This window comes from Sminthopsis crassicaudata, chromosome 3, assembly GCF_048593235.1.
Source record: "Sminthopsis crassicaudata isolate SCR6 chromosome 3, ASM4859323v1, whole genome shotgun sequence".
NCBI classification, from domain to species: Eukaryota; Metazoa; Chordata; class Mammalia; order Dasyuromorphia; family Dasyuridae; genus Sminthopsis; species Sminthopsis crassicaudata.
In genome coordinates this window covers 578,315,610-578,333,958 of record NC_133619.1, presented here as the reverse complement: position 1 = coordinate 578,333,958, position 18,349 = coordinate 578,315,610, and the positions used below count along the sequence as shown (strand labels likewise).

The window sequence follows — 18,349 nt, the reverse complement described above, 5'->3', positions numbered from 1 at the left end:
AGGATACGTATTATTGTGATAATAAGTATTTACATGAGCTTCAAATTCCAGGACCTAGTGAGTCAAGCCTTTCATCAGCAACTAGGCTGTAGGACAGATGCTGCTGTTTTATTCTTCTCTCAAACCTATCATTTTTTCTGGAGTTTTCAGTGGTAAATGATGATTTCAGCTATCTGGTTCAGTTGATTAGAGCTGCATTCTAAAAAGTTCATGTTTTTATCCCCTCTATGAGCCAAAGAGCTTTGTCTTGTCCCACAGACTGCACTCTCAGCTCTAGCCAAGGGTCTTACAAACTTGCACTTGGGAACACCAGACCAAACAGTATGTATGGCTACTTAGGACTAGTCAGTCCCCTCTGTAGAAGATATATAACTTAAAACAAGTGCCCTAATATAGATTCACAGTATCTATGAAGGACAATGAATGAAAGCTTAATGGGAAGCAATGATGGGTAAAATGCCATTTCCCAAATAAGAGACTAAAATGAATGGATGAATTTCAATAAAGTCAGAGCCAATCTGAAAATCTATCCAGGAATGAATGTACAAGAAAAATTTCTCACTAGTACAGGTATGTATTCTCCTTTTTGTCTCATATATTGTATTTAATCATCTTAAGCCCCCTTCAAAGGAAAGTGATTTTTTTGAGAATCATAGACTGAAAAGCCCCTTCAAGGTCAACTGGCCTGATCAATCCCACCCACACATGAAACTAGAATGCTGACTATTGTGGCAAATAAAATGAATAAGAGTATATGATTAAACAAAATCAGTTTTTAAGTGACAGGTCAGGTTGGCAACTTCAGTTAAGCCAGTAACCCTAATGAGAAAGAAAGGGTCCTTTTTTATGGACACCCAACAAAGAAGGTATCTTGGGAGGTGTGGAACATTAGAACTGGGGTTTACTAAGAAGAGTGGGTTGACTTTTACATGAAACTAATCAAGCCCCCTCTCTGACAATTAAGAAATGTTCATTGTTTTCTGAAACCAATCTTCATTCTATAATCTTTAATAGGGAATCAAAATTACTAGATTTTCTCTCTCCTTGAAAGAGATTAAAAACTCCCATAATTATATAAGTTCAGGCAAGATCAGATGACATATCCCAGATGACTTGGAATTGGACCAAGTAAACTTGTGGGGTTTAAAGATAATAAACAGATGTCCTAGAAATATCCCAGGCGCTACCCAGTATGAGATAACCACTTTTCTTTTAATTATAACTTTAAACTAACTCAGAGGGAAAGCTAAATTGCTGAGCCCAGCTCAAGGATAGAAGGGAAAATTTAAGCAGATAAAGAATCAATTGCAATATGAAATCAACACAATATAGAATAAATTATGAAGTAGAACTAATTTGAATTTCTCACCATAGAATCCTTATCAGGTGACATGAGCTTTTTGAAAGCCCCTCTACCCTCAAAGGTTGCCCATTCTAGGTTAATGAGCAAGAATTTACCTTAATGTTTTATTATGTATATATTTGCAAATTTGCAAAATACTCAATTTTTGTTCATTTGAGTTTTTACTAACCAATCAAACATGGGGGTTCCTTATACCATATCTCCCTTTACTATATTCTGATTCCCTTTGTCATGACAGTCATATAAATATCTAGATTATCAATACAGGTGTGCTCTCATCTTAAGAACTACTCTCCTCCCTAAAAAAAACCCTCCAAATCAGGTAATTTAGAGGTTGAGCATTTAAATTATAAGAAATACCAACAATATGGGGCCAGTAGGGATCTCAAAAGGTCATCTGATACAACTCTTAATCTCAGACACAGTGAGTATTACTGTAATCTCCATTGTACAGACAAGGTCACTGTAACATAAGAAGGTTTATATAGATGGTAGTTAGTAAAAGAATGGTTAAAAAAAAAAAAAAGTTAGTAAAATACCTAGTATGAAGGTACTTTGCCATAACTGATATTCTGGTAAAGTAGTTTCTTTAATATACACTATGATCTTTTAGAAGTTTTCACTTAAAAAGACTTATAGCAGAATTCCTTAGATCAAGAGTTCTTAAACTTTTATGTGTGTTGTGTACTCTTTGGGTAGCCTATGAACCCCTTCTCAGAATAATTTAAGTAAAGCATAAAATAAAGCAGAGATTCACAAAGGAAAACAAAGATTAATGAAAAATATATATGTAAACTTTTTTTTTCCATTTCCAGTCACAGACTCCATGAAATCTATCTATGGACTTCTCCAAGGGCTATGAACCCAAGTTTCAGAACTCTTGTTTTTAGACACTAAGTCATTCTCAGAAGACAGAATCTGGAACAGTGGTTAGAAACTGAAGGGAGAAAGAATTTTTTTATTTAATTTGAGGAAAATTTCTTAACATTCAAGTTGCCCCAAAGTGGAATCATTTGCCCTTGGAGGCCACCATTACCTGAGGTTTTTTGAACAGTAGCTAGATCACTACTTATGAAGAGAATTTATATTTCAGATCTGTAACACATTCCAACTCTGAGTCTATGAATTATCTGAAAATTCTAAGAGACCCAAAATGCTAGAAGGAATCTTAACAATTGTCTGGTACAAGTTATTTTACAGATGTGGAAACTGAGAGCTGGCAAAAGGGAAAGTCATTTGTACTGAGTCACATTACAAACAACAGTGCAAAAGCTCAAAATCAGGTCTTCCAATTTAAGCATAAAAATGCTATTTTCACCATCTCACTGAAATTCTGTATCATAAAAACATTTAAAAACATTAAGTTTCAGGGGAAGCCTACAATTTCAGAACTTTGGAATTAGAGAAAAAAAAAGGATTTCTAGGAAAATTTCCAGGAATACATTTAATACCTCAAGAGAAGCTATGCTTGAATAAATAAATCTCTGGAAGTTTTTAAATGATACATTTTCAAAGCTGAATAATTATTAGCAAAAAATAAATTAGCAAAAATTAGAACATATTATCCTTATAGTAAGTAGCACACTGACACCCATCACTGAATACATTAAAAATGATAAACTTATAAATACAAAAGTTAAAATGAATTATTAATTTATTCCAAGAATCAAAGTGACAAGAAAACCAATCCTTGCTGTGGTTTGGAGAGGCTATCAAACAGAAGTTAAGATGTCACAGCAGTCCACAATAGAAATTTCAGGTTAAATAACAATTCACCTTTATAAGGAAGCAAGGAAGAAGATGGTAATAATTACTATCAAAAAGTATCAGTGTTTAGTGCTTCATCCACAAATTTACCTCCATTAGGCAATGACAGCACTAAATGGCTGTCAGCTGTGGCATCTAGAGGTCGTCCATTGTGGCTCCCTGGTGTTTCTGTGGCATGATAAGGTGGGGGTGGTGTATCAACTAAAGAAAAAAAAAGCAATAAAACAAGAAAATCATCAAATCAACCAATTCCTTAAGGACTGATCCCCTTTCTTCGCAGCTCAACCCTGTAACCACCATGGGCAGTGTCACTGCAGGAGGGAAACAACTAACATTGAAGATGATGTTCAACATTGCCAATAGGGAAGGGAAAAGAGACCTGCTACTCTTGGATTCCTGGTAAATGATTGGTTATCTTTCCCTCAGTTTCAGGAATAGTCAAAGCAATGATGATTTTGTAACTGTCTTTTCAAATCTAAGTGTGATAGCAAAAACATTGAAGTTTTCCTCAAAAACAAAAAATGGTTAAAATCCGCTGCCTAATTATTAGTGTAGGAAGAAAGCTACAACTTTTATTATGTGCTTTTGGACAGTCAGCTGTCAGAAGAAGTATAACTACCAGGCTGTTCTAATGCTCATGTCTCCTACACCTTGGAAACACAGAGGTTCAGATATAATAAGTTAATGATATGCCTAAGGTCATATTTAGAATTGGAGGTAGTCTTGAAGTTAGATCTTCTGACTTAGTAAATGGCTATTCCTTTACGCTACTTTTTCTCTCTCCAGAATCTGACTGTTATCTTATAGAGAGAAGAGCTATGAGGATAAGTTCTCTCTCTCTCTCTCTCTCTCTCTCTCTCTCTCTCTCTCTCTCTCTCTCTCTCTCTCTCTCTCTATATATATATATATATATATATATATATATATATATATATATATATATATATATATATATATATATATATATATATATGCATATATATATATATATATATATATATATATAGGCTCCTATTCCCAAAGATTCAGAAGGAAATGACAGAAAGGCACATAGATATGAAGTGTAAGAAGAGAAATTCCTCTTAATTCTCTTTATATTTAACACATAGATAAAAGCCTTTTGATAATAGCACCTAGCACTATGGAGCACCACATCTGACCTATCTCATTATAAAATCAATTCCAGAACATCACAGTTAGAAGGGATCATAGGATCATAGGACTTAGAGTCAGAGATCATTTCAAATACAGCTGGTTCAACTTCTCAGCCTATGATGAAATTTCCTTTACAAAATATATGCCTGGTAACCAAGCTTCTACTGATGGGGAACTTAGTTACCAAAAAAATAGCCATTTTAAATGACCCTGATTGTTTGGAACTTCTTCTTTCCATAAGGAGAAACTATCTTTTCTATAATTTTCACTCACTGATCCTATTTTAATCCTCTGGAACTGCCAAATAGAAACAGCATATATTATAAAAGCATTTTACAGGGGGTTAAAAGTAGAGCCAAGTTGTCAGAAAAAAAGACAGAAATTCACCTGAGTTCTCTCAAAGTCCTCTCCAAACAACTTTTAGTAATGCTTCAAAATTAATTATGGAGTGGAAGAGCCCATAAAAGGACAGAGCAAAACAATTTCCAGTTCAAGATAGCCTTGAAGCTTAGGAAGTGCCCCTCCATCCTGAGGGCAGAGCCCAAATTTTAACATCGAGTTTAAAGTCCAGAAATAGGCGGGACAAAATTGATAAACAAGAACAATAACAAAACCTGACTAGAGAAATTTACTATAGTGACAGAGAAGATAAAAATATAAACTCAGAAGACAACAAAGTCAAAACTACTATATCCAAAGCCCCAAAGGAAAATGTTAATTGGCCTCAGGCCCAAAAAGAGTTCAAAAAGGATTTTAAAAATCAAATAAGAGAGGTAGAGGAAGAATGAGGAAAACAATGAAAACAATGTAAAAAAATCCTGAAAAAAAGAGTTAATATCTTGGTAAAGGAGTCTCAACTACACTGAAGAAAATAACATTTTAGAAAGCATAATAAACCAAATGGTAAATGAAGAACAAAATCCTGAAAAGAAGAATTTCCTAAAAAAGCAAAATTGACTAATCGTAAAGAATCTACAATAATTCATTGATGAAACTAACTCCATAAAAAGTAAATCTGGCCAAATGGAAAGGGAGATAGAAAAAACTCACTGAAGAAAATAATGGCTTAAAAATTAGAATTGGACAAGTGGGAGCTAATGACTACTCCATAAGATATCAAGAATAGAATCAAAATAATTTTTAAAATAAAAGAAAAATGTGAAATATATCCCTTAAAAAAGGAACTAGAAAATAGATCCAGAAGAGAGAACTTAAAAACTACTAGATTACCCAAAAGTCATTATCAAGAAAACCAAAAGGGGACCTAAACATTATCTTTCAAGAAATTATCAAGTGCTGAATGAAATGAGCAGGACCAGGAGATCATTATATACTTTAACAACAATACTATATGATGATCAATTCTGATGGACATGGCTCTCTTCAAAAATGAGATGAACCAAATCAGTTCCATTTGTTCAATGATGAATAGAACCAGCTACACCCAGCGAAAGAACTCTTGGAAATGAGTGTGAACCTATATAGCATTTCCAATCCCTCAATTTTTTTCCACTTGCATTTTTTATTTTCTTCACAGGTTAATTATACATTATTTCAAAGTCCGATTGTTCTTATGCAGCAAAATAACTGTATAGATATGTATACATATATTGTATTTAACATATACTTTAACATATTTAATATGTATTGGTCTACCTGACATCTGGGAGAGGAGATGGGGGGGGGGGGAAGGAGGGGAAAAATTGGAACAAAAGGTTTTGCAATTGTCAATGCTAAAAAATTACCCATACATATATCTTGTAAATAAAAAGCTATAATAAATAAAGAAATTATCAAGGATAACAGCCCTACTATTTAGAACTAGAGGGTAAAATAAAAATGGAAAGAATCCACCAATCACCTCTAAAAAAGATCCCAAAATGAAAACTTTCAGGAATATTACAGCCAAATTCCAGAGCTCCTAGGTCAAGAAGAAAGGGTTGTAAGGAACCAGAAAAAAAATAATTTAAATGTCATGGAACCACAGTCAAGATAGCACATGATTTAGCAGCTTCTACATTAAAGAATTAGAGGGTCTGGAATATGATATTCTGGAGGACAAAGAAACTATGATTTCAACTCAGAATCACGTACCCAACAAAACTAAATATAATTCAACAAGAAAAATAGATATTCAATGAAATAAAGGACATTTAAACATTACTGATGGAAAGAACAGAAAATTTGACTTTCAGATACAAGATTTGAGAGAAGCGTAGAAAAAGTAAATAGGAAAAAGAAATTGGAAGGGATTCAATAAAGTTAAACTGCTTACATATGGAGATGAGAGTTGTAACTCCTAAGAATTTTATCATTATATCAGGATAGCAGCCAGAAGGTACGTGACAAGTTGAATATATTAGGATGATATTAAAAAATAAAATTAAGGCAAGAGAGCATGCAATGAGTGAGAGGGAAAGGGAGAAATAGAATAGGATGTATCACATAAAAAGGGATGAAGGAGTGTTTATAGTGAACGGGGAAATAGATGTGGAATAGAATCTGAATCTTTCTCTCACTGGAATTGGTTTACTTATACACTCAGTTGTATAATAGATTTCATAAATAGATTTCAAAATTGAAATGGACTGAGGGAGGCAGTAGTCAGAAACAAAACACTTTTGAGGATGCACAGGGTGAAAGAAGAGAGAATAGGATAAACAGGGAAAATAGAATGGAGAGAAATAATAATAACTGAAAAAAAATTACAGCAAGTTTCTCTAATAAAGGCCTCATATCTTAAATATATAGAGAACTGAGTTAAATTTATAAACATAAGAGCCATTTCCCAACTGATAAATGACTGAAGGATATGAATAGGCAATTTTCAGAAGAAGAAATCAATGTTAACAGTAGTCATATAAAATGCTCTAAATTACTACTGAATAAAGAATTGAAAATTTAAAAAACTCTGAGGTGCCACCTCAAAACTATCAGATTGACTAATAGAAGAGGAAAATGACAATTTTGGAGAGAATGTGGGAAAATCGGGACACTAATACACTATGGAGGAGTTGAAAACTGATTCAAATATCTTGAAGAGCCATTTGAAATTATGCTGAAAGGCCTATACCACACATATTTTTTGAAGGAGCAATACCACTACTAGGTCTGTATCCCAAAGAGAAAAAATAATAAATTAATGAATAAATAAATGCATGGAAAAGTAAAAGTACTTATATGTACAGAAATATTTATAGCAGTTCTTTTTGTGAGAGCAAAGAATTGGAAATAGAGAGTTTGCCCATCAGTTGGGGAATGGCTGAACAAATTGTGTTATATGATCTTAATGGAATACTATTATGTCAGAAAAAAGGATAGCAGAATACTCTTTAAAAAACTGGGGAAGACTTACACAAACTGATGTAATGTGAAATGAGTTAAACTATCAGAACATTGTACATAGTAACAGCAATATTATATGATGATCAACTATGAATGACTTAGCTATTCTCAGCAGTATAGCAATTCAGAAAGACTTATGATGAAAAATGATATCCATCTCTAGAGAAAAATATGATGGAGTCTGAATGCAGATTGAAACTTACTTATTTTTTCTTGGTTTTTTTTTGGTTTATGTTTTCTTTTACAACATGACTAATACAGAAGAGGCAGAATTTGAAACTCAAAATTAAAAAATATATTAAGAATTGTTTTTATATCTAGTTGAAGGAACATAAAGCATTGGATCAAAATGGCCAAATTGGCCAGAAACTTCTAATAAAAAAAGAAAAAATCTTGAAGGTTTTTAAAGTGTTTTAAGTGCACTTGAGTCTTGTAACAACTGTGTGAAATATGAATGAATGAAAACTATGTGTAAAACATTGTACTAAACACTGGGGATATAGAGAAAAGAATGACCCCTGCTCTCAAGGAGCTCACATTCTAATAATGAGGGAGAAAACACATGTAGAAGATATCAACTGCAAGTCAGATTCAAATGTACTTTACAGGTGTTATTACTGTTTCATACATGAGGAAACCGAGGCACAGTTACCTGCCTAAAGACACTCAGCTAGTAAAGATGGGTTTTCACACAGCTTAAAAGGAATTTTGAACCCATGTCCTTCCAACTTCAGCATTTTTTCTACTGTCACATTGTATCTTTAAATTGTTAAAAAAAGAGAGAGAGAGAGAGAGAGAGAGAGAGAGAGAGAGAGAGAGAGAGAGAGAGAGAGAGAGAGAGAGAGGGAGGGAGGGAGGGAGGGAGGGAGGGAGGGAGGGAGGGAGGGAGGGAGGGAGGAGAGGAAGGAAGGAAGGAAGGAAGGAAGGAAGGAAGGAAGGAAGGAAGGAAGGAAGGAAGGAAGGAAGGAAGGAAGGAAGGAAGGAAGGAAGGAAGGAAGGAAGGAAGGAAGGAAGGAAGGAAGGAAGGAAGGAAGGAAGGAAGGAAGGAAGGAAGGAAGGGAAAGAAAGAAAGGAAATACTAAATATTCACAGATCTTTTGACAATTTATATATGATATGGTTGTTAGTCTCCTCAGCATCCTGATTACTCTCCTCTGGAAATGCTCCAGTGAGTCTTCCTCAATTAAGACAAAATACAAGGGTACAATATTTCAATACACTTATTTCATTCCCCTCCTGGCTGTGATTCTGACTCTTCCCACTTCACCAGCATGGCCCCAGGTAGGTGCCTCCTTCCCAACTTTTGCTTTTCAGCTCTCTTTTGTGTGTTGTGACTTTTTTTTATTTGTATTCGTACTTCCAAAGCTTACTATATATCTAGCATATAGTAAGTGCTTAATAATGCTTTTTGCCTTGCCTTACACGTGCCTTAATATGGAAAATTGTAAACTGATGTTTTATTTTCTTCCCTTTATATAATTAAAATATCACTTTTATAATGCTACACTCTTGTTTTTTTGTACAGCTACACATGGAACGTGTTTTTTCTATCTTCTCAAATCTCATCGACTTATTTCCTGGTTTTATATCAATAGAAACCATATGTTGGGCTATATATGGCACCTGAGCTACATCCTTAGAATCCCAAACTAATAACTAATTTATATAGATATAAACAAACCTTTGGTTGCTTTAAAAGGCAGCCAAAATGGAAAAATACTAAGATTATTCATAGTCCTTATTCTATGTTTGTTCCTAATTTCATGAAGAGATTATTTTCCTCTTGCCATACATTCTTATTTTTAAATCCCTGGGCTATGAAACACCCAAATTCCTAGGGATGTTAATGATCATTTGCCAGAATGATCACTAAGTATTAGAATATGAAACTGGGTTTGACTCCTGACTCCCTGTGTGATCTTTGACAAATTCCTTGCCTCCTCTGATAACTCAGTTTTTAAATATATTACAAAAGATCTATGGTCCCTTTTATCTCTAAATATGTGATCATATGATTTATGAGACTTTAGAAGGATCTAATCCTGTGATCCAACAGCTTTTAATTCCCTCTTCCCAACTATTATCTTGGGCCAATTCTTCATCTTCTCTATGCCGTGTTTTTATTTCTCACCTGTTAGTTGATATGGACTCCCTGGACCAGATGAACTTCCTGGGGAATGAGGGTAGCTTACGGTGCTGGGAGATGGCAAGAACATGTGGCTGGGTGATGATGAGTAGGTAGAGCCTGTGGGCTGCTGAAAAGACTCAGGATAAGTAGCATTATGTGGCATCAGGGGCTCACTGTGGAGGGAAGTGTTCCGAAACTTGGCCAGGAGGCTGAGCTGGGGGTTAAACTCACTATGTCTTGGTACAAGCACAGGAGGTAGCACTGCAACAAGAAAGAGACATCATGGTCAGAATGGAACATTAAAGATATTTTTCCTTTATTTCTTTTTTCCCTTCAGAGACCAAAAAAAATCTGAACTTCAGATTTGTTTATTGATGTTAAAATGAAACTATCCTTTAGCCTTCAGTGCAAAAATGTAAAGGCAAATAATTAAAAAATAATAAAATAAACAATTAAATTCAAATGTAGTTTTTACCTGCCTATTCGTCTTGTCATCCCCTGGGGTATTATGCTTTTAAAAAGAAAATGACTCTCTTAGTTATGATTCTTTCTGCAGGAAGTTAAACTGTAGAGATTCTAATCCCAAAGCCCAATATTCTCCTGATACTCAGTGCTCAAAGCAGCTTCAAGGATTTTCTACACAGAATGACTAATCAGAAATAATGATGTATAGTACAGTATTTATCCTTTACCATGTTATTTTATTTCTTCTTTATGTGATAAAGGGAAAAAATGAAATCAAATAGGTGAATGATAGCTTTTAGAAAGTGATCCCAACAGAGAATATTATTGAACAAAGTGAGCTCTTCTCTCATTGTTGTTCAGTTGTTACAGTCATATCTGAGTCTTCATGAGCCCATTGGGGGTTTTCTTGACAGAAATACTGGAGTTGTTTGTCATTTTCCTTTCCAGCTCATTTTACAGATGAGGCAACTAATACAAACAGGGTTGAGTGGTTTGCTCAGGATCAAACAGGTAATCGGCATTTGAGACCAAATTTGAACTCAGGAAGATGAATATTCCTGACTGCAGGCCTCAAAGTCTATCCATTGCAACACCAAACTGTCCCCTTTTCTTATTCCATACCAGTTAGTTACAAACCTTCTCACTGTATTCCAGAAGTCTTTTCTTATAGAAATGACAGCATAAGATGTGATATATCTTTTTCTTTCCATTTTTCTATAGAGAAAATGATCAGTTGAGATGTTTTTTTTTTCCATGTAAAACCTTTCTGGGAGAAGCTTCTCTATACATTCAATGGAATATTGGTTCCTCTCTAAGGGTATTTTTTATGCATAATCTATTCTCTTTCTTCACCAAGAGGAGGAGTCTTTCACAACAAAACAAACAATATCAAATACCTTTAAAATGATGTTATAAAATGCTTCCAATGGTAAAGTGATATATACTTCTAAATTAAGATATAAAATAGCCTGCAAGTTGGTCACCCGAGCACATCTTTCCCAACTCCAGTCCATCTTCCTCTAAGCTATTCTACTGATCTTCTTAAAGCCCATCTCTGACATGTTATACCTCTAATCAATAAACTACAGAGGTTTGCCAACATCTCCAGAATCACATATAAAACCCCCAGTTTGCTCTGCCTTTATAACTTGATTCTCCTGACCTTTCCAGTCTTACCTTAGAATTTTCCTCTTTCACTAACATGTCTATATGTATTCTGCAATTCAATGTCACTGACTTCATCCCTTTTCCTTGAATAAGGACCTCCACCTTCCAATTCTGGGAATGGGTTATTCCCCCATACTTGCCTTCCTCATCTCTGTCTCAGGACTTCCCCAGCTTCCCTCAAGTCCCAGCTAAAAACCTCTCTAAGGAAGACTTTTTCAATTCCCCTTAGTTGAAGTGCAATCCCTTTGTTAATTTATTTCTGATTTATCCTGTATATAGCATTTTTGTATATAGTCATTTGCATGTTATCTCCCTCACTAGACTGGGTGCTTCCTGAAAGAGCAGGGAATGTTATTTGCCTTTCTTTGTATCCTAAACATTTAGCAGTGTATGGCATCTAGTAGGTTCTTAATATTTGTTAAGTGTATGGATAACTGAATAATTTAAACGGAAGGTATTTCAATGATTAACTAGTCTAACTCCAACCCAAATAGTAATCTGTCTATAACATCCCTGACAAGTGATCATCTATTTTCAATTAGAATATTTCCAGTGATAGAGACATCATATAGAGCTAGTTGCCAAGTGAAACATTTACCTTTCTGAACTCTGATTTCTCATGTATAACATAAAAATAAAAACACTTGTAGTACCTACCTCACAAGGTGGCTAAGAGCTCCAAATGAGATATTTCATTTAAAGATTACGTTGGATATGCACGGTTATATGGATTAGAAACTTTATAGTTCTATTAAAAAAACAATTAAAGGGTTCTATAAAACTGTCAGCTATTCTTATTCTCTAAGGCATGCTACTATATTTTCACACAGCTCTAATTATTATAAAACTGTTCCTTATGTAGAGCTAAAATCTGTCTTCCTGCAACTTTTATTCATCATTCCAATTTCCATCCTCGGACAGCAAGAAGAACAAATGAAATCCCTAATTCCCATAACAATCCTCCCAATATTGACAAGAAACCATGTCTCTCATCTTTTCTTATTTTCTACAAACTAAATATCCCCAGGTCTTTTAAAATATCACCATATGGCAGCGTTTCAAGTCTCCCTACCATCTTGGTCACATTGCTCTGGCTACTACCCAGTTTGCCAATGTCCTTCTCAAATTCTGGTCCCCAGAAATGGACATAGATATTGTCTGACCAAGGCACCTAGCCATCTGAATTTGAACTCTATACCCTCAATTCAAGGTAGCCTAAGACTATATTAGAACCATCGAATTTTTCAAATAGGCATTTTATTTGGGGGGGAAAGGAGAATATCTATGAAAAACAAAAAGTGGCCATCTTTCCAGTCTCTTGAGGCAGAATTACAATATACCTTATACTTCAATATAGATGATCTTCCAGTGACTTATCTAAGTAATTCTATCATAATAAGAGCAGCTAGTATTTACATAGTGCTTTAAGACTGACAAAGCATTTTACAAAATCTCATTTTATCCACATAATAACTCTAAGAGATAGGTAGGTGGCTACTGTAATCTCCTCTTTATAGTCAAGACAGCCAGAAGGGAAGCTGTCAGTTAAATAGCAGAGCTAGCAAGTATCTGAGTCCAATTTGAATTCAGGTGTTCTGACTCCAGGTACAGTATTCTATCCACCGCATCCTTAGATGTCCTGATGTACAGAGAAGACTCAAGGCCGCCAAGGATAATGACCGTACTACCTGCAGCACTCCTGCTTTAGGAGGGAGTTAGGGAATAAGAATACCATTGTTGGAAGTAGACAATTTGAATTTATGGTAATTTGGAATGAAAAATATCATAAAACCTTAGAAATCTTCCATGGGATCTTAATTTTCCTTATTCTTGAACTAGTTATAGGCAGAAGATACATTTTTTAAAATAGGAGAGAAAAACTGCTTTTTTCTCCAGAAGAAAATCAATGGATGGAATGAGAGAATATACAAATAAATAGAATATTTTAAAGGTTTTTGTTATATAAGAAATTCTAAAGTCATTTCTAATGTGATGATGTGAATGCTATTTTGCTCCATCAGTATTTGTGTCAAAAACAATAGAGTCCCACCCCATGAAGAAATTGACATTAGGTTCAATCTTTAGGAAAGACTAGATTACAAATATTCCTCTAATCTTAGATTTTGCTTCTCCTTTACAATGAGAATTTATTCATAGAGCCAAATGGATGGGAAAAGCACAGGATCTGGGGAGGACCTGAATTCAAAACCTATCTCCATTTCACATTAACTATATTGCCAACTTTCTTAGGCCTCAATTTTCTCACGGGTAAAATAAGAAGGGCAAATAAAAATAACATCTCAAAGCTCTTTTAACTCTAAATCTAAAATCTAAGTTTCACAAGTATGCCATGATCTTTGGCAAGATCTTTGAGGTCCAGATCATTTGGCTACCTTAAAAAGAAATGTATATAATGAATTAAACCCCTTTAGATAGGATGCCAGATAGAGTATTCCATGCACTAATCATGAAAATTAGCATTAGAGCAAGACTCCACTGGATTTGTTAGTGTCTTCAATTAAATATCAGCTTCTCTCTTAAGAGATAAGGGAGAGAAGCAACAATTTCAAAGAATATTTAGCTGCTTAATTCGTCTAAAAATTGTACAACTATTACTTTGCTCAAAAAATAAAACCAGCCACTTTTCACCTTTTGGGAGGCTATGCATTTTGTTTCCCGCTTGCCAAAGAAATGAAAGCACAAAAAAGGAAGGTGAATCTGGGCCCTTGGGATAAAGTGAAATTTTTAGAAATTTAAGGAATATAAGACCTTCTGTTTTCATTTTCATAGAGGTTTTGATAATACCAGCCATGGAATAAATCTGCTGTGAATGGAGTGAAATCATTTCTTTTAAACATGTACTGTTGGGGGGGGGGAGTACATGTTAGAAAATTAATAGGTTACCTACTTAGATGAAAGGAACAAACCACTTTTTTCAATTTTGGCTTAAGGTTTAAGAGAAATAATGAGGAAACCAGATGAATTTCTTAAAGAACCTACCTAAAATTTCTCTCTGAAGCTGGCTATTTTCTTACACTAGTGTACCAGGGCTTTGACTTCCCAGAATAATGCAAACAGGTTAAAAAAAGAGAGAGATTTGGCATCAAATTGTTTCCTAATTTTACTCAACAAAAATAGAAGATTAGGATAGACTCTGATGGTGCTGACAAAAGGGACAAGGATGAGTGTGGAGAGAGGCCTTGGTAGGTATTCTGCTCCGAATCTAAGGCATTTTTTACTCTTCTCTGTCCTTCCCTCATCATATGCAATCAGAAAATAAATCCTATTGATTCAACCTGCACATCTCTCATCTGTCCTTGTTTAGGCCTTCATCACCTTTGGACTATAAGAATAACCTTCTTACTGATCTCTGATTCCAATCTCTCTCTCCTTATAATGACCAGAATAATCTTTCTAGATGATATCACTCCTTTCCCCAAAAACTTTAGAATCTATTGCACAGAGGATAAAATGCAATGCTTTTTAACCTAAATTTTAAGGGTCTTCCTCAGTTAGACTCCAAGTTACCTTTCTAAGTACTTTTTAGCCAAGTTTCAAATTATTTCCCTTCAAATGTTCCACATTCCAGCCAAACTGGACATTGGGAAGAAATTCCCTTAACTTGACATGTTATCTTCTAGCTTCCTGCATCCATCCATGCAGGACACTCCCCTAACCTGGAAGTCATAAGCTACTCATCTATTCCTTGCCAAGTCTGTCTCCTTTCAAAACTTAGCTTAGGTGTCAGAATGGCCATTAAGCCTTCTATGATTTCTAAAGCAAAAAATAAAAAAAATTCCATCCTTCTTAAAATTTTCTTTTTTTTTAAATTTCAGCTTTATTCTTACCTTACCTTATGTTATTCCTCTTGGTGTATGTGTCTTATTTTTTTGCCCTAGCATGCATGCACACACACACATACACACACACAATTTAAGTTTCTCAAAACCAGTGATTATGTCATTTTCTAATCTTTGTATCTTTAGCATCTAGAACAATGAATGCAGAAAATGTATGCTCTCTTAATAAATATTTGTTGAAAGGATCCATGGTGAAACAGAAGTACTATCAAACTATTTTATAAGGAAGACATGTTTTGAGTTCTAACATGAGAGTTCATTTAAAATGAGAACTTTTCTAATAGGGGTTTTTTAAATCATATTAAAATTGTTGTTTTGTTGCATTGAGATTTTCATGACCTTCTTTAGGGTTTTCTTGGCAAAGATACTGGAATAGCTTCCCATTCTCCAGCTTCTTTTCCAGATGAGGAAACTGAAGCAGGTGGCTATTAAGTAACTTGCACAGGACCATACAACCAGTAAGGGTCTAAGACTAGATGATAATGATAACTAACATTTATATAGTGCTTGCTATGTACCAAACACTTTATAATTTTTATCTCTTTTGATCCTCACCATCTCTGAGAGGTAGAAGCCATTATCCCCATTTTGCAGATGAGAAAACTGAGACAGAACTTAAACGATTTGCCTATAGTCACACTGCTAGTAAATGTCTGAGGTCCTGCACTCTATCCACTGAGCCACACTATCCCTAGTAGTTTTTAGAGTGAAGGCTACTTCTCAGTCACTCTTTTAATGAATATCTACAACCAGTCCCAGAGAGAAGAGTTTTTCCCTTGCACTCTCCTTCAATCAGAGGGCAGCCTGGATCTTCTTGACTCATCTGCAAGGGCTGATTTTAATTGCCCATTTACTCACCTGATACGCATTCAACCTAGGCCTAACTCTTTTAATGATACAGGGTTCATTACCTGGTGTCTCCACCCGGCGGTAGTGATACGGGTTAATGCAAACTTCTTTCTGCTTTGATCCAAATGGGAATTCACAGCACTCTAGTGGTTTTAATTCATGGTGGGACTGTAGATCTGGCCAGCGCCACACCCTGCAGTAAATCACATGAGGCAGACCCTTGCGATGGGACACCTGCAGCCTTCCATCCAGGGATCGAGGTATGGTGACACATTTGCTCGGCTGGCCTGGACAGCTCAAAGCCCTCTCCAGCTCTTCCATGGCTCCTTTCTTCTTCTTCAGCTTCTTCACCAGAGAGTCAACGGCCTTCTCTGCCCACTTTTCCTCTTCATCTCCTTGCTTCCAGCCAAGCAGCCTTTTTACTGCTGGGCTAGTGAAGGAGAACAGAGAGCTGATAGGGGTGCTGGAGTGCATAAGAGGCAGGCAGAGGATGGTAGATTCAAGCAGAAATAAAAAATTTCCCTTCTCTGACTAAAAGCCAAAGAAAGTGTCATTCGAGTAATCTCAAGAGTTGTCCACATATACAGCTGCTTCCTTGTTTCTGAGAGCAGTTGTGACAGATTCCAGTTGGGAAGGATGTTATATTTCTCCCAATAATCTGAAAGTGTTAATCCTGAAAAACAAGAGATAACAATGAAAAGGATCAAAATGATTTTCAGGTTCTCTCTATTAATTGATTTAGCCCAGGAAACGGCAATCTCCAAGACAAATCGAGGAACCCTTATTCATGCACAAGATCCATTTTCCTTACCATGGATTTCAGGATAATTCACCGCCAAAGATGAAAAATTTAAATCCTAATCTGCATGAAACCAACAAAAACTCTTTTTCAAGTATGCAAGAGAGCTCAACCATCTCATTTTAGAATTTACATTCACAATACCATGATTGATTTTACTGGAATGCCCATACCTCCGTGGCAGTCTCGCTCTGGACCCTTGCAACATACATCAGCCCCCTCCCACATGTACTTCAGACTTTTTAAACTTCAACATCATTTCCCCCCACAAAGTTCCTTCTCATTTGTCCCTCCTTCTTTTATGTGTTTATTTCCTCCATTAGAATGTAAGCTCTTTGAGGGCAGGTTTATACAGGATTTTGCTTATATTTGTGTCACAAGACTTAGAACAGTGCCAGACATATAGTGTTTATTAGAATTATCACATAGGCACAGTGACTAGAACACTGGATCTGAGATCAGAATGATCTAAGTTTAAATTCAGTCTCAGATCAAACTGTGTGACCCTGTGACCACTTACTCTCTGTCTCAGTTTCCTTATCTGTAAAATGGGAATATTAATATCATCTATGTTCCAGGGTTGGGGATTAAATGAGATAGTAATTATAAAGTGTCTGGAACACAAGCTATTTAATATACTACATAAGAGCTAACTATATTTATTAATAATAAATGCTTGTTGCCTTGTATAGTCACCTCTTCAACTTGAATTAAAGGAAAGGAGAATATTCCTATATATTATATATAGGAATGTATATTAGGTAATATCATTATCTTTTTCTTATTTATTATAGACCAAGGTTTTAAATTCTTTAAATATACACTTTTTGCAGATGACATGATGGTATACTTAGAGAACCCCAAAGACTCTGCTAAAAAGCTACTAGAAATAATTCAAAATTTCAGCAAAGTGGCAGGATACAAAATAAATCCACATAAATCCTCGGCATTTTTATATATCACTAACAAAATGCAACAGCAAGAGATACAAAGAGAAATTCCATTCCAAACAAATGTTGAGAGTATAAAATATTTGGGAATCCATCTACCAAAGAAAAGTCAGGAATTATATGAGAAAAATTACAAAACACTTGCCACAAAAATAAAATCAGATTTAAATAATTGGAAAGACATTCAGTGCTCTTGGATAGGCCGAGCGAATATAATAAAGATGACAATACTCCCCAAACTAATCTATTTATTTAGTGCTATACCAATCAGACTCCCAAGAAACTATTTTAATGACCTAGAAAAAATAACAACAAAATTCATATGGAAGAATAAAAGGTCAAGAATTGCAAGGGAACTAATGAAAAAAAACTCAGAGGAAGGTGGTCTAAGTGTACCTGATCTAAAGCTATATTATATAGCAGCAGTCACCAAAACCATTTGGTATTGGCTACGAAATAGACCGGTAGATCAGTGGAACAGATTAGATACAAAGGACAAAA

The 18,349-nt window shown here is 35.1% G+C and overlaps 1 protein-coding gene across 10 annotated transcripts in view; it reads right to left on the bottom strand.

Moving 5' to 3' along the window:
• Positions 1-18,349, bottom strand: part of SMAD9 (SMAD family member 9) — a 104,583-nt gene that overhangs the window by 15,175 nt on the left and 71,059 nt on the right. For 7 of the 10 annotated variants that reach the window (XM_074304888.1, XM_074304887.1, XM_074304894.1 and 4 more), the window contains 3 exons: positions 16,162-16,772; positions 9,762-10,019; positions 3,221-3,331 (listed from right to left, as the gene is read on the bottom strand). In XM_074304888.1, the coding sequence (XP_074160989.1) occupies positions 3,221-3,331; positions 9,762-10,019; positions 16,162-16,573 (781 nt within the window). In that variant the 5' untranslated portion in view covers positions 16,574-16,772. The remainder of the gene's footprint in view (positions 1-3,220; positions 3,332-9,761; positions 10,020-16,161; positions 16,773-18,349) is intronic. The other 3 variants (XM_074304895.1, XM_074304896.1, XM_074304897.1) reach the window with 1 other exon arrangement.